Here is a 22,151-nt window from a genome sequence, read left to right as displayed (position 1 = left end):
TTTTGGCAGATTATCCAGAGCGGATACAAAACTCGTGGTAAATGCATCAGGTGTCTTCGTTCGAGGCGTCAGTTCTCTGGAGCTTTCAGATCCTGATTCCGGCGAGCAAGTTTTCAGCACTGCCAGCCCAATGCTCACGCTTGGAGATACACTGAACAACCTAAACGCTAAGGTATGTAGCTATGATTTCATCTGCAGCGTCAGTACTCTGGAACTGTTAGATCCTGACTCCTGTGAGCAATGTATCATCTAAATGTATTGCTATCCCTTTCATAATGCTCCCTGTGGACACATGTCAATTAAGTTAAGTTCAGAGATTGTGTACAATAAAATTAGTCACATTCTTTCATCAGATGGTATTGTATGGAATTCGTTCGAAGCGTCAGTTCCCTGGAGCCTGGAATATCAAGTACGTTACGTTTATTTCACGAGGGCGAGTGACTCATGCTTGTGCTTAAGCCGTATCGATATAAGTAATGTACAGTAAATGTGTGCGTTTGCGAACGCTTGCTCGCGACTGATTGGTCCGACATGCACGCACACTTACGCAATGCCCATGTATACGAACTAACCACAGGTAAAGTTCACTCGCCTTCGTGAATTGCAAGAACTGTACTTACCTAATATTAAAAAATATATATTTTACAGCAAGTATCAACCAAACGCATCTCATCACCAGTAGACGAAGACCTAACCTTCAGGTCCGAAGCCTCGGCCCATCTCCGCGGAGCAGAAGGCACGCACATGGAATCCAAGGAGCTGTTCTGGAAAGCCGACCAGGATATCTACCTAAAATCCATCAATGGTTCCGTAGTTTTGAGCGGTAAGGAAGGAGTCTTCATCGATGTCAGATACCTACCAATAGCTTTGCCGTTGAATAAATCAGAAAAGTTCCATGGCACGGGACAGTTCAAAGTGTGCGTCTGTATGCCGCAAGGCAAGCTGTTCCGTATCGCTGTCCCTACTGGACAGAAAGTCACGTGTTCTCATGTCAATATGACGGATGATCTGAATCCCTGCGCGTAGAAATACTTGGTTCAATAATAATCCATTGATATCATTGTAATCACAAGTTGTTATGTGAAAATATTGTAATTTTTCACTTAAAAATGCGATGTTATACTATGTTACGTTTATTTTAGTTTTTCTATAGCTTTAGTTCACCTTAAATAAGTCAGACAAAATCATGGCATGCTCCTGTATGCCGCAACGCAAGCTGTTCCGTATCGCTGTCCCTACTGGACAGAAAGTCACGTGTTCTCATGTCAATATGACGGATGATCTGAATCCCTGCGCGTAGAAATACTTGGTTCAATAATAATCCATTGATATCATTGTAATCACAAGTTGTTATGTGAAAATATTGTAATTTTTCACTTAAAAATGCGATGTTATACTATGTTACGTTTATTTTAGTTTTTCTATAGCTTTAGTTCACCTTAAATAAGTCAGACAAAATCATGGCATGCTCCTGTATGCCGCAACGCAAGCTGTTCCGTATCGCTGTCCCTACTGGACAGAAAGTCACGTGTTCTCATGTCAATATGACGGATGATCTGAATCCCTGCGCGTAGAAATACTTGGTTCAATAATAATCCATTGATATCATTGTATTCACAAGTTGTTATGTAAAAATATTGTAATTTTTTACTTAAATGCGATGTTAGGGGTAAAACATTACATTTATTTTAGTTTTTCTATAGCCCCCCCCCCCCCCCCCCCCCCCCTTACCCTGATTGCCATCTTAACCTGACGCGGACTATAGTTATACAAATTATTACTTGTATTAGGGAAATGTGTACTTAAATTAATCCATTCATATAATAAATTAATGATAAGAAAATATTATTATTAAATATTAATTACTACAATACGTATCATACGTACAATCAGTAAGTAGTGTAAAAGTGTTCAGTGTAGTTAAGTGTTTCTAGTCAGCAAATGAATTTATTGTTAAGCTATTAGTATTAATAATAGCGTAATAAATTTTGTTAAAAAGATCTGTTTTTCAGTTTTCTACCCCCTGATTTTAAGGCAAAGTTCATCGTAACTTGACGCGTGAGTAATATAATGTTGGCACCATTGCAAATCATACAATAATAACCCCTAAGTTGTAAGGAATAAAACAAACAAAGCAATGGTGCCAAGAACATATTACTCACGCGTCATGAACGGCCAATCTGAAGTTTCAACATGGCGGTTTGCGCAGGTCATAGACTAAAGACTAAATACACAAGCCCGGCTGAGCTGTTTTTGTACAATCAACAATACGGAGTAATTCGCCTCGTGTTAAGATTGGACTTCTTGTATGCGATAAGATTATTTAAAAAAAAATTACAAAAAAAATAAAAACCGACTTCGTTACACAAACACTAAAAATTGAAAAATAATTTAATTTATTACCGAATATATTATGTATACAAGAGTTAATGTAGTTCCATAATAATACTTTTTGGTGCCGGTGCCAATTAGCTTTAGCTGCGCGAATCGTCTAGACTTCATATTTTTATGGGACTCCACAATGGCACCTCATTGGCACCGACCCCAAAAAATATTATTATGGAACTATATTAACTCTTGTATACATAATATATTCGGTAATAAATTAAATTATTTTTCAATTTTTAGTGTTTGTGTAACGAAGTCGGTTTTTATTTTTTTGGTAAAAAAAAATTATTTCACAGTTTTTAGTGGCCCCTATTATGCTATGACTGGTTAAAAATCTACTGTTTACTAAGCTATTACACTGATCGCGAGCAATTTACTCTTATCCGTTGAGGAGTTCCAGTATCTATCTTCGAAGATGTCCATCAGATCTTCACCAAATTGAAATGGGACCAACTTTGAAGTATACCCTTTCAAACAAAAAAAATATTTCAAAATCGGTCCAGGCGTTTTCGAGTAATCGGGGAACATACATAAAGATTCCGACGAATTGAGAACCTCCTCCTTTTTTTGAAGTCGGTTAAAAATAAAACACTTTATTACAAAGTAAGTTCTTTATATCTCGTAATGATGTAACAATAATTTACTTCATATAGACAAAAATAATATTATTAAAATAATAAGTTTAACATTAAAAATGGCTACGGTGTTAAAACTAAAAAAAAAAAACCGTTACATCTCCAATACTGTGGTAATCTCAGAAAGTACCTAAACAAAATACCTGTGTAACGTGAAAATGCAAGTTTACAATATTTATAGAGCTATTTTATCATCTATATGCCTATTTATGGACAAAAATAATTTTGGACTTTCAGTTTATCAATTTATTCAAATAAATTTAATATATTTTGCTTATAGGCTAAGTGCAGACTGTCAATAAATACCGGAATATTCGTGACACTGTCAATATTTATTGACGATAAAACGCGATAACAATATTGTATACGATATTTAATGATATGATATACGATATGATGATAACGATATTTATTGACTGCTTTATCCTTGCCATTTAATGATACGATTAATGGAAAATCTCTTTATTTAGTTAAACAACACGAACGAGATATGTTCAAAAGAAGAAAGAGTCGGGTTACAAAAAAATAAATGAATTTTAAATCTTAAAACCTAACCAAGTATAATTGAATAAAATAAGTTTCGATGTTCCTATGTATTTATAATTTGGATTTTATTACACAACTACATGCCTTCTTGCTTATTTACTATCTATATTTTGTTTTAATTTTAAACTAACATTTATGAAGGTGATACAGGCAGGATGCCTTAAAAATTGAAATTGAGCAGTTTTCACTTGATTTTTTCTTCACATTTAGTATAAAAATAAGACACATTTTGTAAAATGTTTCAAAATTGTACAATGGACAAATAAAATATTTTCCATCCTGCATCACCCTCTCGGGTCACTATATTGAACAATGTTGGTACTGTTTTAAAAATAATAAATAAATTGCATTTTTTTAAAATATTTTACATACGAAGATCCGAGCGAATAGTTTCTACATTTTTGTACATTGACCATTTTGACATAAGCGTATTGGGATATGGACTAAACAACTTGTTTGGAGAATTTTATATGAACAACATTAATAAATAAATAGGTCATTAATTGAATATTCACGCCATGTTTAGTTGTTAATAAAATTATCCAGCCAAGGAGTTACTATGGATTTAAAAATGTCATTGTTTTTAATGAATTTATTGGGACAGGGTCTTTGGTTTACCGTACACATTGAAAACTATGTAAGAAAATACTATCAAGTACCTTTCACAAGTAGAAATGAAATAGCCATTTTTATTTCTAAAAACAAATCCATAGACAAAGTGGTTAGTTTTTTTTACAATAAAACCTCAGACCAAAGAAATATAAGTAGATACAGTCTAGCTATTGTCAAACGTACAAATCGGTCAAAAGAAAGATTGAGTTTTTCATGATCAAAATAAATAGGTATCTTATTGCGAATCTAAATTGAATAGCTCGCTAACTGCAATATGTGACAACTAAATTCAGAAACAAGATGCATTAGATACCGATTCAAGCATTTTTGACCGTTTTCTTATTGAAAAGAATAATACCTATGACTCTTGACTATTATACTTAATTGGTCTGACAATAAACCTACTCTATATATGTGGTTGTGGTAAAAAGTCAAATAACGAAACCACACTAAAGTCTTTTATAAATTAAGTAGGCACATTAATTAAAAAATACACAAATACTGTACATGAAAAAATATTTTTTTCTCCTATATCTACATGTCAGTCGACGATCTATTTAAACTGACTATATTTTCACTTATCTGTACAAAATATACATTTTTCATCACACAAACTTTAGAATGTCAATAAATATCGTCATTGTATTGATCCCATCAATAAATTGATATGTCAACGCGATAAACGTTTTTATATTGATAAATATTGAGGCCAGTATCACAATATTTATTGACCGTCTTAAAACTTGCGTTATTCCTCAAGTTGACTACGATCTCGAACCATGTAAATTGTGTAAGCAATATCTAAAATAAAGTCTTTGTAATCAATTAGTGATACTCTTAAAGCGAAATATTTCATTAATATTATTAAGTAATTAATATTTTGGAATATCCAAATAGAAAATCACACAACATCGGCTTAGTTTATGTTAAAGACCTCATAAAATTAGCAAAGAAATTGACAGCTAAAATTAATAATTGTTTAATTCAAAAGGAGATTATATTAAGGTGACCGCGATTTTTTTTGTGTATTAACAGACAATAGACAATAAGGAAATAGACTAGAAAGTAGAATGGTCTACGATCTATATTCAAACCAAGTTTATAGACTTTCTTATTGTTTTAATAAGACGACTAGCAAATAAAAAATAAATTGAAAAGTTCCAGTTGAACCTAGAAAACCTACCTCTTATACCAACCATTTATTAGATTTCGTGAAATAATTTCACGCTCACGCCGATATCAACAAAATTCACACACACCAGTATACATATAAATTGCTTTTTTACTAAACTGTCTTAAAGTTACAGATTTTAGTTCATTTAATCCTGTTTATAGTCCGATTTGTAATTGCATGGAATTGGTAGGAATGATAACGCCATAATAATTTAATTAGTGAAGACTTCTTAATGAAAACAACTGTATTTTTAATTTAATAAAAACCGGCCAAGTGCGAGTCAGGCTCGCGCAATGAGGGTTCCGTACTACAGTCGTATTTTTTCGACATTTTGCACGATAATTCAAAAACTATGATGCATAAAAATAAATAAAAATCTGATTTAGAATGTACAGGTGAAGACCTTTCATATGATACCCCACTTGATATAGTCACTCACTTCGAAAGTTAAAAATACTAATTATTAGTTCATGACCACAATTTAATTTTTTTTGTGTGATCTAACCCTAAATTCACGGCTTTCAGATTTGTTCCCAAATGACAGCTATAAGACCTACCTACCTGCTAAATTTCATGATTCTAGGTCAACGGGAAGTACCCTGTAGGTTTCTTGACAGACAGACAGACAGACAACAAAGTGATCCTATAAGGGTTCCGTTTTTCCTTTTGAAGTACGGAACCCTAAAAACCAATAAAATTAAAATATTCTATTTCCTAGCAAAACTGAAACGTCACTACTCCATGTATGATATAAATTGGACAATAAAATCTATAAACAGAACATCATCGACAGCTCCTAGATGAGATACAATTACACTTATCACAAAACCTATGTACCTATCTAAATTAGATATCAAAGCACCGTATTGGCGTTACAACGTTACAAGCAAGCAGTCTCCAAAGTGCACCGAATATAAGCTATCAATTCCTTCATTGTGGCTAGTTCTGTTGTACACAATCTCTAAACTAAACTAAAATGACACGTCTAAATCTATTGCTATCCCTTTCATATTGTTGCTTGCGGAAAAGGATAGCACTAGATTTAGACCGGTTAATTTAGTTTAGTTTAGAGATTGTGTACAAGAGAATCGGCCCCATGGTCTAACTACAATTTTATTTATTTTAAATCACACATTTTTAATATTGCCTTAGCATTTACAGGAGTAACATTTGTCTCATCAACTAAAATTGCTGCTTGTTTAATAGTCTGGGAAACAAAACTGTTGCAGAGACAAAAGTTGCTCGTGTGTACATACAGTGCGACAAGACTTTCTTGGAACTTGAATGACATTGACAGCGGGACGCTGTTGGAGAACAAAAGCTTAGACTATTCAAACAAGAACTAAGGGGACACTTGACGCCAACGTTAGTTCCTATTTTTGCCACGCGCCAAGATAGCCTTGTCGCACTATACATTTTGGGATATTATTTAATTTTTAAAATACTTTATACATTTGAGACGTAGGTCATATTCACAACATTGAAAATGTATTATCTCATTTTAAGTCGCTCTTCATGAAAAACGATTTTTTTATCCGAAAATAATAGTTATTCTAAAAAGTTTATTGACAATAGGTATAAGTAGATTTTACCGTGAGATTCCCTCCATCATAGGTAGAGTTAAGTAGTAGTTTACTGGTCATAGTTAATATAAGTCCCGCAAATTGCTATTGCGCTGGAACCGTGTCTCATTAACATCGAAATGACGTCATTTTGACGTCAGCCGAAATAAAAATATTGAAAAATATACCATCAGCTGGAAACTTCAGTCTAGTGCTGACTAGCTATTCATTAAAATGGCGGCCACGCGCATTAGCAATTTGCGGGACTTATATTTAGTCTTAAATGCTCCTATTTTGCACTTATTGCAATCCTTTATACCATTAAGTATAAAATAAGCTCAAAATCTTAACGAGCTAATATAGGCCGTATAATCCTTCATTATTACCTAAAGTATGAAGTTAATTTATGTTGTCTCATTATTATAATATAATAGGCCGTGCAAGTTTACATAATACCATCATAATACAAAATTATTTAACATTTTTGATCCATATTTTAAAAAGCGCATGCCACCAGCATGCATATTTCGTGAACCCGATTTTTAAAACATCCCAGAACCAGTTGAAAACATTGTTTAGAAAAGAGAAATCATCAAGAGAAGATTAGAAAGATTTTTAAAAAGAATTTTGGCAACATTACTTAGCTAGAGTCTTGTAAACGAAAGATGAGGCTGGAAAAGCGCGGCAAATTTAAAAAATATCAGTATGGCAACCCCAAAATTAGAGACCTGGAATAACCTAATTTGATAGTTTAGGATTACTTATTTTTATTTGTTCAATAAAATTAGGTTATTCCAGGTCTGCGATACTGACATTTTTTAAATTTGCCGCGCTTTTCTAGTCTCATCTTTCGTTAGCCAGTCTCTGTGATACGATTTTTTTTTTTTACAAGAAGGCTTGCGCTTGCCAACAGTCATGTCTTATAGAAAGCAATGGGTCTAGGCGTCTTGAAGGTACTGAAGGCAAGAAACGATGCTGGAAGGGCGTCCAGACCTTAGCAGTTAGATCAGGCATTATTACTTTTGATTTTTGCCTCTGTTATTAAAACTTCCTAAAAAGTTCAGAGCATTATCTATAGGCCATATATTTAGGCGGTAATTTCGGTAATTTAAATGTCACATGACATTAAATTTTTTTTTCTCTTGATCCGTTCAGGAATAAAAGTTTAAAGAATTCTCATATTTCCGCCTTTAAAGATGTACAGTTCTTGCAATTCACGAAGGCTAGTGAACTTTACTTGTGGTAACGTCGTTTACATGGTCATTGCGTAAGTGTGCGTGCATGTCGGACCAATCAGTCGCGAGCAAGCGCAGTCAAACGCACACATTTAGTGTACTTCATGTATACCGATGCGACTTAAACACAAGCATGAGTCAATGGCCTTCGTGAAATGCAAAAACTATATTTACATATTCGTAAAAGGGCGCGACGAATGGCGAGCTATCTGTTTATACATTTATCTTCCGGGCATTCTTTTGATCTACATACATATGACGTTTATAGTCAAAGAGTCAACTGCCTTGGAGTTACTATTCATACACTAATCGTAATGGCTTGACGCTAAGCTGGTTCTCGATGAATGCAGCGCTGAGCTGTGTTGGGGCATGCTTGTGGTGGGGGGAGGGAGACGGGCGTTCGCCGCTTGTCTCTCTTGCTCGTCTAGTTGTGTTGTGAACTCCTCTTCCAATGCCTGCGGGTTGACCTTGGGTTGGTTAAGTCTATCAATGTATTCAGTGAATTTGCAAAAATTATAGAGATATTTTTGTACAATTAATTATTAATCATCCAAGATTCAATGATGAATGACTACTATAAAAATAATCCGACATGCGCGATTGGAATTATAGCTTTCTTTTTTCATTAATATTTGCATCCGTGATCCGGCTTCCGGGGTATGTGGAATAATTTTACAAAAAAAAAAACAAGCAATGCAATAGAAATCATGCAGAGAATTAGGAAAAAAATAAGCAACCTACCATGCAGATTGCAAGTCCTTTTCTGTGAGTCGATATCCAGCGATGTTAGATCACCATTAACCTTATTAGTTACCAATACCATGCTCATACAAAATAACTACAAAACTGTACAAAAAACTTATTTATTTGTCTAACTGTACTATATTTTGACCAATAATAAAATAATTGGTAAAAATATTAGCATAATTTTTAGTTATTATTTGCTATTTTCTTTCGCCGGCGGCTCCCGATCCCCTTCGATCTCATAAGAGAGAAAGCGAGATGAGTTTACGCTATGGAAAGAGGCGTTAGCTGTTAAACTTAGGGTGAGATCTATGGGCGCCTTCAAATTTGCCGCAAAGCGCCGCGCGGAGGCAGCGCTGCGGTAATTATAATTCATCAATCCAATTATTCAATACATAGCTAACTGTACAATTAAACAATACATAGCTAACTGTACATACTATATGCTTATGACAGAAAATCTAAATTTACAGTGACAGATAGTTTCTTGACAGTTCTTAAAAATTGCCAGCGATTTGGAGCGTCTTATTTCAACCGGAAGTGAGTTCCACAGCGAAGCTGCTTTTATAGTGAATGATTTCACGTAGCCATGCGTATTATATTTGGTCAATTCGTAAGAGGTGCGTTCCTCTTACGAATCACGTTCGAAGGAGCTAAAACTGACCTTTAAATCTTCTATCTCCTTAAATAGAATTCTTTGAGCGTAACTTTCATGTTAGTGGAAATAAAGCAAACAAGAATAATTATAACATAACCTCTTTATTTACATTCATATTATGTTCTTACTGTTAACGTATTACTAAGTAAATAATAATACCACATGCCAAGCTGTTTAAGCCTATTCATAACATTAAGGTGAATTCTAAATGTCTCGTACAAAGAAATGTAATTTTATCGATAATTTCGAAAAATTAAAGTGTAAAGTTAGTAGGAAAGTGATAATTCACTTTATCTACAGTTGAAAACATATTAAGTAATTACATGATAAATTAGAACTAGACTGCAATCTCACCCGGTGGTAAGTGATGATGCAGTCTAAGATGAAAGCTAGCTAACTTGCAAGGGGTATGACAGTTTTTCCCAAATCGGTTTCTACACGGTATCGCACCGAAATTAAATCGCTTCACTATGAACGTACAGCCTTTATTAAGGTCTCTGCACATTACACAGACTCGGCGCCGACTTTACTCGGACTCGACTCATAGTAATGCATGGAAATGTGAGCTTTATATCATGTCCCTTAAACGGTTGAATCTTTAATATATAAAAGAAAAAAGCTGACGACTGAAGAAATCGCAAAGAGTCCGCCCTACTATCACCCTGTAGAGATTGTGTAGTCCACGCGGACGAAGTCGCGGGCATAATAAGCTCTTAATTTAAAAAAAATTGGACATATGGACCACGCAATATCCAAGCGTCGTGTACTCTGTGTGTGTGTGTGTGTGTGTGTGTGTGTGTTGGAAATTTCACCGTAAGGAATACAATACAAAGCTCACATTTCCATGCTTTACTGTAAGTCGAGTCGTAGTGGAGTCGGGTCGAGTCTGTGTAATGTGCGAAGACCTTTAAGCAGTTAAGGAAAAAATAGTATTAACAAGTTAATCGCATTATATTTTAGGTTATAATTGGTTAAATATGAAGTAAAAAGCGATCAATATCTACAGCATAACAAAATACATGCGTTTTTAACTAAACATTAATTCTAAAAACATCTTTAAGTTAAAACACATTAAGTACAAATTTTTTTGACACATCTCTTGAAACTTAAGCGAATCTTAAATATTAAAGGACTGTGTATTTTGCTTTAGGTATGAATGATAAAAATCATCATGATCATCATGATTAACCCATCGCCGGCTCACTACAGAGCACGGGTCTCCTCTCAGAGTGAGAAGGGTTTTGGCCATAGTCTACCACGCTGGCTAAGTGCGGATTGACAGACTTCACACACCTTTGAGAACATTATGGAGAACTCTCAGGCATGCAGGTTTCCTTACGATGTTTTCCTTCACCGTTGAAGCAAGTACATAATATTTTAATTACTTAAAACGCACATAACTCCGAAAAGTTAGAGGTGCGTGCCCGGAATCGAACCCCCGACCTCCGATTGGAAGGCGGACGTCCTAACTACTAGGCTACCACAGCTTATAATATTTGCCAATAATTAAATTATATAATTATGACAAAAACAAGCACTTTTAATTACGATGCTCTTAAGTATTAAGGGACATTTAAGTATTTGGCAATAAGCAAACAAAAATTCACTATTTTGAATAAAAAAGTTTGTTTGATTAATTTCAATTTTGTGACAACTTCAATATAACTTATTAAGGCACTTGTCCCACTGCGACAGTCATCGCCCGTCGCTTACAGCCCAGCGACAAACTATCCCAACTACATATTAACTCTATGTGTCAACTGTCATGTCAAAAGTACCGTTCACCTTTGTAGTAAGGACTAAAAGTCGTACTTTTGAGATGAAATTTGTCACATAAAGTTAAAATGGCACGTGAGGAGTCATTTTTTACGCATTATAATCGCTTCTCATTGCTTGCCATCTGGCCTCTAGTTTTTAGCTCAACTCATTTCTCGCTAAGCGTCGGTCGGTCGGACAAGTGCATAATGGGTACAGCTTCTGGCAAATTCTTCTGTAAATGAAGAATTTACAGAAACTGGTTCAGTAAAATCTTATTATTGGTATTTTTATTACAAACTGATAATTTTACAAGATCCTTAAAGGCGCAGGAAGTACCTTTAGGGATTTTGTAAAATTACCAGGATTTATTCAAAATTAATTAAAGTTAGTTTTTTTTTGTGGCGAATTAATGGCATTGTAATATTTTGTGGGGAATTAATTCCACACACCAAATTTTTTCAATAATTGTAATTTCCTTATAATTAAGTAACTAAACTAGGAATATTTTATGGATATAATTATATTATTAGTTAATAACAATAATAATTTGAACAACATTATATAACATTTATTCAACCTTAGTTTATTATGTTTGGTATAATTAATATAGACTATAAATGCTAACAAATAATCATTATAGGCTAGTTTTAGGCACATTGAATTTTAGTCTAATAAAAACTGAAGATAGTAGGTACTGATCTAGTACTAATTATATACCAACTATAGTTTATTTTTTAATCCCGGAGACAAAAATGACGTTTCGTGTGTTTTAGCTGTCATTTTAGTCTCTGGGTTTAAAAAATAGTCTATACCTTGATTTAGACGTATCAAATCCAAGTTTAGTCTATCGAAGACAGGTGATAGTACTGATGATTACTGATATGATACCTCAAAAAAAAAACGCGAAAAAAATATTGAAAATTCCTATAATTTTGTAATAGTTTACGATATATTGCAAATAAAACATCTGACTGACTCAACGAATGTTGCGTAAGTAGGCCACTCGGAATCAATGCCGCGTCGTAGGCGGGGCATTGGACCGAGTTTTTCACGCTATACATTGCGGGTTTGAAAAATAGTAAATCACTAAAAATACAAAATGAGGCAACTGGTTATTGATATTGGATTGTGTTTAGGTAGTATAACAACATTGCGATGTTTTTGCTAGCGTTCTGGTTACACCCTGTATGTGCTAAGGAAAATAGATGATTGAATGATTTCGAAGGTAAACAAGTCGCTTATCGAAAAAACGCATAGTGTTGGCGCATACGACCTTTTTTATCAATTTCCTAATGAAATACAAGCTATGAATGGACTATACTCAAAATTTAATTTAATTTTAGTGTTCTCTTTATAAAACCTATCATTCCAAGCCTTTCGATAAAAACAAATTACCGAAGAGTAAGACGCGAAATACCTACATGCAGACTAAAAGGAATATTAATTATTATTGAATAATGGAATAACTTAGGCATCGCCTAAAATATGGAAGATTAAGGGCCCGTTTTACAATCTCCAGATAAGCTTTATCTAACGACTAGCTTATGCTCGCGACTTTGTCCGCGTGGACTACACAAATTTCAAACCCTTATTTCATCCCCTTAGGGGTTGAATTTTCAAAAATCCTTTCTTAGCGGATGCCTACGTTATAATAGCTATCTGCATGCCAAATTTCAGCCCGATCCGCCCAGCAGTTTGAGCTGTACGTTGATAGATCAGTCAGTCAGTCAGTCAGTCAGTCAGTCAGTCAGTCAGTCAGTCAGTCACCTTTTCCTTTTATATATTTAGATTAAATTTGACGTAATGACAATTTTTTGTATTGGGAATGTGTCAAAATGACAAATTTATCCGTTAGATAAAATTTATTTGGAGATTGCGAAACAGGCCATTAATATTGGGAATGTAGTTGTGAGCAATACATTTAGCATAAACTTATTAGTTTAGGAATGTTAACGGAAGATTGAAAAAACTATTTTATAATAGTTCAAAAAGGCAATGCAGGCCTTAAAAGAAATGTGTTTAGATTTTTACTAATATACTTCGTCCGTTACAGTTTTTAGGCGACAGAATCGTGCGAACCCTTCCTATCAGCAACAGCCTTCAAGTTGAGTGTGGATAACTGACTGACTGGCACATCCGGAGCATTCGAGTAACTATTGGACCCCCGGAAGGCACCCCAACGGCTCAAGCCCCTCTCCTCCCCCTCACTGCTCTGAGTACTGGAACTGGCAACACTTTTATACGTATCATACCTCCCATCTAGAGACGGCATGTCTATAACCACGGCTTCCAAAGCTATATCCTGCTTCAAACTCTGCTGGGATATACTACGCTTTAATACCGGGTTTTCGTTAACTTGCTTGAACATTTGTTCGCTTAAACTTTGCCTGTTGTACTTTTTAACGCGTGAGTTAATCGGCGTTCGCTCGACTGGCTTGGATCTTTCCAACTTCCTAGGCTCCTCGTCTATCTTTTGAATATGCGATTCTTCGTATGCCATTATAGGTTCGCGACGGATTTCCGAGTTGTTGAAGACAGAAAATCCGGATATTTTTTCCGAAACCAGTTTGAGGTTGGATGTCGAACCGTATCGTTGCGGTTTGGAAAGTTTCCCACGCTTTGCTGTGTTAGTTGTACTGGAGATAGCGGATTTTGTTTGTCTGACAGACATAGGGCTTATGCTCCTCCTTCTATCCATATTTGGAGTATTGGACGCGGATATAAGATTAAGACTAGTCCGTGATCGGGATAGTGATCCTATAAAGGAGTTCCTCTGATGGTAAGCTGTTAGTACGTGCTGTAAGACGTTTTTGGGCCATGGGACATCGAGGAATATACTTCGATCGGGTATTTTTAGGCCGAATTTCTTCTCGTGATCGTCTAGGTGCTTCTCGAAGGTCTTTACCAGGTTCTGTTGGGAAGGGTTTGGTGTTAGTGCGGCTCGCGAGGTGTGGGACGGCACAAACACGTAACCTTTCACCCGTTGTTACCTAAACCTTATTTATATACTTATTGTTGGTTGGTGATTTACGTTCAAATTGCAAATTGACTGACCATATATTCCGTACAAAATGACTTCTCATGCGCCATTTTAACTCTATGAAAAGTACAGTGCGACAAGGCTCTTTTGGTACTTGAATGACATTGACAGGGGGGCGCTGTTGGAGAACAAAGGCTTAGAATATTCAAACAAGAACAAAGGGGACACTTGAAAGCAATGTTAGTTCCGATTTTTGCCACGCGCGATAGCTTTGTCGCACTGTATGGTTCACCTTTGGAACCTATGAACATGAAATTTGCCACATAAAGCTAAAATGGCGCGTGAAATGTAATTTTTTACACATTATACATAATTATGTTGGCAATGTGCCAATGCGTCAGGAGTCGCGGCGACTCCGTGTGCATTCACACGACGATTGCCATATAAATTATAGATTCTAAGGGCATTTGTGCACTCATTCCATTTCGTGATTCGTGAAAATTCAATTCGAAGTGGCCGTCATACAAAACGTACGTACGCGTGTACACTCATTCGTATTTTTGCGATTCGTATTTTGAAGGATACGAATCAAATGAGCGCACTCGCCTACGACGGTCATTTCGAACAACGACAAATGCCCTAACGGTCACCGGGCAACCATATTCCGCGACAGGTTGAAGCGGAGGACGCTCCGGACACCCGCACGTCACCCGCGCTCGCCCGCACCGGGATAACCCTCCCCGACTACCATCTCAAACCGTCGCGTACTATACTCGACCGTGCGTAATTATGGATTAAAAAAAATTGTTTTGCAATTTCAACGTAAACTTATATTCGAATATCACCTGAAAATTTATAAGTAGTACCTTTTATTCCCATCACCGATTTAGTATTTAAAGCTCACCCACATGCATACCATGCCTTTTTACATTATAATATGTATATATACAATTTACACACATACAGTCCATGCACCAATCGGGATTCATATTAAAATGAAAAGAAACTAGATTATCCAAACCTGTTTTATACAGAGAGTTGATAATACATAGTAAAAAAATATATAATAAAAAACAGACTTCCAAAATCACAACAAACTTGTTGTGGGTATTCTACAATAAAGTTAGTTGTCATCCGATACGCGTTTAACACAACATGGTGGCAGCGGTGGGATTTTTTTTTCTTTGTTGGGGAAGATAATCCTATGTTAATTTGTTTATTATGGGGGAAATGTTGTGGGTATTCTACAATAAAGTTAGTTGTCATCCGATACGCGTTTCATTTACACAACAAAACTATTTTTTAATTTGTCGGTTTTTTTAATATTTTATTTTATTCTAAGCTTTTTAGTGTATGACTGCTTGGTACCTAAAATATCAATTCACCAGCGAAACTTTCCAAACCTGTTTTATACAGGGAGTTGATAATACATAGTAAAAAAATATATAATAAAAAAACCGACTTCCAAAATCACTACAAAGTATTTTTTTATTTGTCGATTTTTTCAATTTATTTTTATTTTTTTAAGCTTTTTAGTGTAACTAGTCATTGCTTGGTACCTAAAATATCAATTCACCAGCAAAACTTTCCAAATCCAAACGGCTTAGGAGTTCAGTACCTTGCAGCATCAGGATTGAAGTCTATGCTCGGCATTTCACCAGGAACAGTTCCTGAATCTCTATAGTTTAGGAGTGCTGTACCATGCGTCATCAGGTTTGAGGAGTTCGGACTGGGAGTAGTGTAATCTACCTCAAATATCAATTCACCATCAGAAATTCCTGAATCCGGCTTATTAATTCAGTACCTTGCAGCATCAGGATTGAGGAGTTGCAATCCAAAGTTCAATGGTGTAGTCTATGCTTGGCACCAAAAATAATATTGCATCATCCGCAGTTTGACGACCTCCCTGGCGCAGTGGTGTGCGCTGTGGTCTTAATAGTGGGAGGTCCCGGGTTCGATTCCTTGTAGGGGTTTGGAATTTTATAATTTCTAAATTTCTGGTCTGGTCTGGTGGGAGGCTTCGGCTGTGGCTGGTTACCACCCTACCGGCCAACCCGTGCCGCCAAGCGATTTAGCGTTCCGGTACGATGCCGTGTAGAAACCAAAGGGGTATGGGTTTAATAAAAACTGCCATACCCCTTCCAGGTTAGCCCGCTATCATCTTAGACTGCATCATCACTTACCACCAGGTGAGATTGCAGTAAAGGGCTAACTTGTATCTGAATAAAAAAAAAAAAAAAAAGTTCCTGAATCACTATAGTTTAGGAGTGCTGTACCCTACATCATCAGGGTTGAGGAGTTGGGACTTGGAGTTGTTGGAACTGGCTGTAAACTAAATTGTTTATATTTAAATATGTTCTTATTCTTATTTTTTCTAAGAGTTTTTTGTTTTACATTCGATGACATATTCACTTACTTCAAATATATATTTCAAACAGGACGTCCAAGTTTTTCTTTTTACTGATATTTTTCCTATAAATTCTAAATATCCCAACAGGAGTTCTAGCATGAAGTCGTTGCTTGGTGCCTACAACATTAATTCACTATGAACACTTCCTGAATCTTGATAAGTGATACATCGTACCGGAACGCTAAATAGCTTGGCGGTAACGTTTTCAACTTAAGCGATCAGAAATCTGGATAATCACGTTTCTACCATACTTTTATTTCAATCAACTGCATACAATATCTATAAACATCAGAAAGGTCATGCGAGTTCATCCAAAAAAGTTAATAAAGGAAATTAGTTCGAAACATTTTGAGACACCAACCGATCACAAACATATTTTCAAAAAACATTCGAAATATAATTCGAAAAATAATTTAGTTTGTGATTGTTTGGTGCATCAAAATGGTTAGCGCCCACTGAGATTTTCGTCTCTATCATTTGTATGGGACTACGTAAAAGAGAGAGCGCTATACTAATTTCTTTCCGTGGATAAAATCATCATCATCATCATCATCATCATGATCAACCCATCGCAGGCTCACTGCAGAACACGGGTATCTTAAGGTGAGATTTATAGGGTATACTCTGACTTACGAGACAGAGATATATCTCTCACATAAGTCCGTCTCGTTTAAACTCAATCTTAAGTCTGAGCAAAGTCAAAGTCAATATGGATCTCAGCCTTAGTTCCTGTCGTTCAACCACGTCCATTGTGACGCCGGTGACCACTTACCGCCTTCCTGTCCGCGAGGGTGGCACGCCACTCCTTGAGCTCGTGCGCGTACCTCTCCTCGATGGCCTTCATCTTGCCACTCTCGTGGTTCATGAGCGCCTTACGCTTCTCGTTCTGGTACTGCTCCAGCTCGCGGAGAAGCGCCTGTGGAGAAAATGGAGAAACTGTCACTAACCATCCATACTAATATTATAAATGCGAAAGTCTGTCTGTTTTTCTGTCTGCTGGCTTTTCACGGCCCAACAGTTTAATCGATTTTGATGAAATTTGGTACAGAGCTAGCTTACATCCCGGGGACGGACATATTGTTATTTGTTATCTATTAAATTAGGCTATTTGTTATCTCAGAAAATTAAAGAGTTCCCACGGGATTATGAAAGGCCTATGTGTTTAACCGTTGGGTATGAAATTAGGCACAGAGGTAGCTAGCGTTCCGAAAATTGACATGACAACTTTTTATTCTGGAAAATCAAAGAGTTCCCACGGGATTTTTTAAAACCTAAATCCACGCGGAAGAAGTCGCGGGCATCCTCTAGTATTATTATAAGCGAAAGTGTGTGCAGCATTATGCGGAGGTAGTAGCCCCTTTAGCTCACACAAGACATATTTTTTTTTAAAGTTTTTTCTTGCTCATGGTTTTATTTTAGTTTAAATTTTGTAGATTTGCTTCTTTTGATGATTATTTTTATTTTTTGTATAAAACACATCAATGTTTAGGGTTCCATACACCAAAAGGACAAAGTAACCCTTATAGGATTAATTTGTTCCGTCAAGAAACCTATAGGGTTCTTCCCGTTGACCTAGAATCATGTAATTTGGCATATGACTGGCTTCGTAAAGGTTTCCCTCTTTTTCGTAAAGATGCCGTAGTACAACTTTAAATTATTTAAAGGAGATGGACAAAAATTGTATAGAGGCGTGCCCCAGAATGTACAGCGATGATAATCGCATTTGTCATCAATTTAATACGCTTCAACAGAAAGATCGACAGCTAAATATTTTTTATTTTTAAAAAATAAATAAAATAAAAATCTTTTTTATTCGAATAAACTTTTAAAAGTACTTTCGAATAGTCGGATGCATCTACCACTGGTTCGGAATGCCTTTCCTACCGAGAAGAACCAGCAAGAAACTCGGCGGTTGCTCTTTTCAAATATTTGATATAGGTACAAGATTATGCCATGTATAAAATAGTATTTGCAGTCTTGTGCGTTGCCTGAACGAGCTGCAGGTCAAATCCACGCTCTTTTATCATTTAGATAATCTTCAATTGTGTAATATGCTTTTTTTCAGGAGCATATTTTTAATAGATTTTTTAAACTTGTGCAAAGGTAAGTCCAAAATAGTTTGCGGGATTTTATTATAAAAGGTAATACCCTACGAAAAACCTATATTCTACGGTAATACCTATATTCTACGACAACCTGCTTTCGTCGTAACGTCATTCATTCACTCTCTACGAAAGGGAGCTAATTAATCAGTTTGTAATGAGACTTAATCGATTTAACGTGCTAATTCCCTATTACATTTTGCTTTACTTTACTGCCTTTTAAAGTCATAACATCATTGTACCTAAATCTTTTGTACTAGCCAGTTGTTAACGTTTATGCTATGTGTCCTTTAGTTATAAATCCTTTTGTATGTAAATACTTGTGTATGTGTAAATGTTGTTGGTTAGTCAAATAGAATAAAATTAAAATAAAATAATATATGTGCCATTTAATAAATGTACAGAGATGATATATCTGCCATTTAATAGCAAAAATCTTCTACTTTAAGAAAAAAAGTCGTATATTGTTTAGCAGTCGTGGCATCAAGTTCATGATAGGCATAGTTCAGCCTGGGGCAAATTTTGTCCATCTCGTTTGGGGGTTTTAACAACTCTATATAATAATTTTGAACTGGACGCGACCGCACTTTATCGCACGTGAACAACGACTACGACTGACAAAACGTCACATAGGTAGTTTGCGACAGAGATAACGCTCTACGAAGCCAAAATTAGCAGACTGTCTCTTTCTAAAGGTCGATGTTCATGTTTCGGCCGCGTACTGTACATAGAGGTCAAACGATCAAATATGAAAGCAAAATCTCACCTCCCCTTGCGCCTTAAGTTCCTCCCTCGCCTTAGCGTGCTTGGTGGCCAACCTCTGTTGCTCCGCTCTGTACCGACGCTTTTCGTTCTCCTGGAACTGGATACAAAAAGTCAACTGTTTACTTATCATTATCATCATCATCATCATCATCATCATCACCATCATCATCATCATCACCATCACCATCACCATCACCATCATCATCATCATCATCATCATCATCATCATCATCATCATCATCATCATCATCATCATCATCATCATCATCATCAACCAATAGACGTCCACTGCTAGACATGGGTCTCTTGTAGGGACTTCCACACGCCACGGTCTTGCGCCGCCGCCATCTAGCGGCTCCCTGCGACTCGTCTGATGTCGTCCGTCCACCTAGTGGGGGGTCTTCCAACGCTTACTTACGCTAACTTAGACTTCTTACTAATACTTCTACTTCTTACTTATACTTCTTACTAATCTAAAAATCATTGAGATGGTACACCGCCCTCGCGAGGTAAACTACCAGTGGCGCCATCTGTTACCACTTAATGGAACTACTGTCCCTCGCGGATCTCTTCTCTAGCGCTTAACAATTAGCTACTTCTCTCTATTCCATAATCTTAAGAAGGCTTGACGAACCCTTTGAATTCTACCAATCCAGATATCGAACACCTTTTTTCCGGATTGAGTATGCTGCGTATGCCCTACTGGCCGCTACGTCACCGGGTAGGGTGGCAAGCCCTAGGGCTCATAGAAGTAATTAGAGAGGTCAGAGGGCAACACGCTCCTAAGGGCCCCTCCTGTGAGGCTCGGACCACCGCTTAGGATGACGTTGGGATGAGTGGGTTGGTTGCACTGGTGAGTCCGTACGCCCTCGAGGCCGTGGCGTGAGTCCACGTCCGGATTATTGAATACTGATGATGTCCTAGCAGTTAGCACTCATAATTTAGAGCCTCAATAGCTCAACCGGTATAGGAGTGGACTGAAAACCGAAAGGTCGACGGTTCAAATCCCGCCCGTTGCACTATTGTCGTACCTACTCCTAGCACAAGCCTGACGCTTAATTGGAGAGGAAAGGGGAATATTAGTCATTTAATATGGCTAATATTCTATGCAAAAAAAAAAATACTAAATGATATACCGGTATCACGAGCTAATCTACAGTGGCGCCATCTCTTAGCACCTTCCGGAACTACTGTCCTTCTACCTGTGCCTCACCTTCTTGAGCCTCTCGCGGTCGTCCTCTGCGGAGGTGGGTGCGGCGCCAATGCGGAGCGACTCGCGGAACATCATCTCACGCGCTTTCTGCTCGGCGCGGATTCGCTTCGGTAGCGATCGTTTTTCTAACGCTTGACACTTGGCTAACTCCTCCTCTTTTCGACTGTTTTTCCTGTTGACAAAAATAATGTTACAAACGACTATGAGGTCTGCTGCGCTTCCAACATGCGTTAGACGCATGCGCGTCCTGAAACCTGTCCACAACCACAACCTGGCATCTCCCACTTATAAGGCCACAGCGCTCATCATTGCGCCAGGAAGGTCATCAAAAAAAGCCACCGACACCTCGTTTATTGAAATCAATTGAGACAAAAAAAAAATTGGCATGTCTGCGTACATTGTATAGCCTCAATAGCCCAACGGTCAAGGAGCGGACTGAATTCCCAAAGGTCGGAGGTTCAAACCCCACCCACCCTTGCACTGTTGTCGTACTTATTTCTAGCACAAGCTTTATGCTTATTTGGAGCGGAGTATGGAGTTGGAGTTACCGTTATTATAAATGCAAAAATGTGTTTGTTTGTTGGTTTGTCCTTCAATCACGTCGCAACGGTGCAACGGATTGACGTGATTTTTTGCATGGGTATGGATAAAGACCTGGAGAGTGATATAGGCTACTTTTGATCCCGGAAAATCAAAGAGTTCCCACGGGATTTTAAAATGACCTAATTCCACGCGGACGAAGTCATCAGCTAGTTGGTCATAATTAACATGGTTAATATTATAGTGCACAAGTGTGTGCGCAAACACCCATCGGCGGTGTTCCCACTAGATTATAACATGGGGTTATTCAAGGGGCGGACCAACAAATTCCTAAAAGGCCGGCAACACATCGGCGGCTCCTCTGGTGCTGCAAATGTTCATGGGCGGCGGTAATCACTTAACATCAGGTGACCCGTTTGCTCGCTACATCTATTTAAAAAAAAAACACAAAAAAAAAACACAGGTGCACTCTCCATTCCCTCACTCTCACAGCCCGATGGGATGCTTCTCTTCTAACTCCCACAGCGCAGCCTATTGAGACAGTAATGACGTCACTCACCGTTTGATCTGCTCCAACTCCTTGTCATGCCGGACGAGCATCTGGTGTCTTCTCAGCAGGAACTCGTCTTTCAGCTGTCGCTTTGCGAGCTGATGCCTCTCGTGGATCTGCTTCTCCTCTAACTCCCACAGCGCGGCCTCTCTGGTACGCATTATCTGCGGAATAAAACCATTTGAAAACATTACCGAGTGGATGTGAGATGTTTTACCAATTCACCTCTACATACACCTCTTTCCGACGCGGTTTGATCATTACGTGGTTAGGGTTCCG

At 37.1% G+C, this 22,151-nt stretch overlaps 2 protein-coding genes across 6 annotated transcripts in view; one reads left to right on the top strand and one right to left on the bottom strand.

Moving 5' to 3' along the window:
• The window catches only part of Scgbeta (sarcoglycan beta), a 15,297-nt gene extending 13,345 nt beyond the window's left edge, over window positions 1–1,952 (top strand). The window contains exons 3-4 of the mRNA XM_034982416.2: window positions 10–172; window positions 649–1,952. Coding sequence (XP_034838307.1) covers window positions 10–172; window positions 649–1,026 — 541 coding nt within the window. The 3' untranslated portion in view covers window positions 1,027–1,952. The remainder of the gene's footprint in view (window positions 1–9; window positions 173–648) is intronic.
• Window positions 1,953–2,980: 1,028 nt separating this feature from the next.
• The window catches only part of Slik (Sterile20-like kinase), a 52,374-nt gene continuing 33,203 nt past the window's right edge, over window positions 2,981–22,151 (bottom strand). For 3 of the 5 annotated variants that reach the window (XM_069507645.1, XM_069507646.1, XM_069507648.1), the window contains 5 exons: window positions 21,882–22,036; window positions 20,783–20,954; window positions 19,571–19,666; window positions 17,475–17,618; window positions 9,639–14,223 (listed from right to left, as the gene is read on the bottom strand). In XM_069507645.1, coding sequence (XP_069363746.1) covers window positions 13,369–14,223; window positions 17,475–17,618; window positions 19,571–19,666; window positions 20,783–20,954; window positions 21,882–22,036 — 1,422 coding nt within the window. In that variant the 3' untranslated portion in view covers window positions 9,639–13,368. Of the gene's footprint in view, window positions 8,608–9,638; window positions 14,224–17,474; window positions 17,619–19,570; window positions 19,667–20,782; window positions 20,955–21,881; window positions 22,037–22,151 lie in introns of those variants that run through there. The other 2 variants (XM_069507647.1, XM_069507649.1) reach the window with 1 other exon arrangement.

This window comes from Maniola hyperantus, chromosome 26 (assembly GCF_902806685.2).
Source record: "Maniola hyperantus chromosome 26, iAphHyp1.2, whole genome shotgun sequence".
NCBI classification, from domain to species: Eukaryota; Metazoa; Arthropoda; class Insecta; order Lepidoptera; family Nymphalidae; genus Maniola; species Maniola hyperantus.
This window is presented reverse-complemented; position numbering and strand designations above follow the sequence as displayed.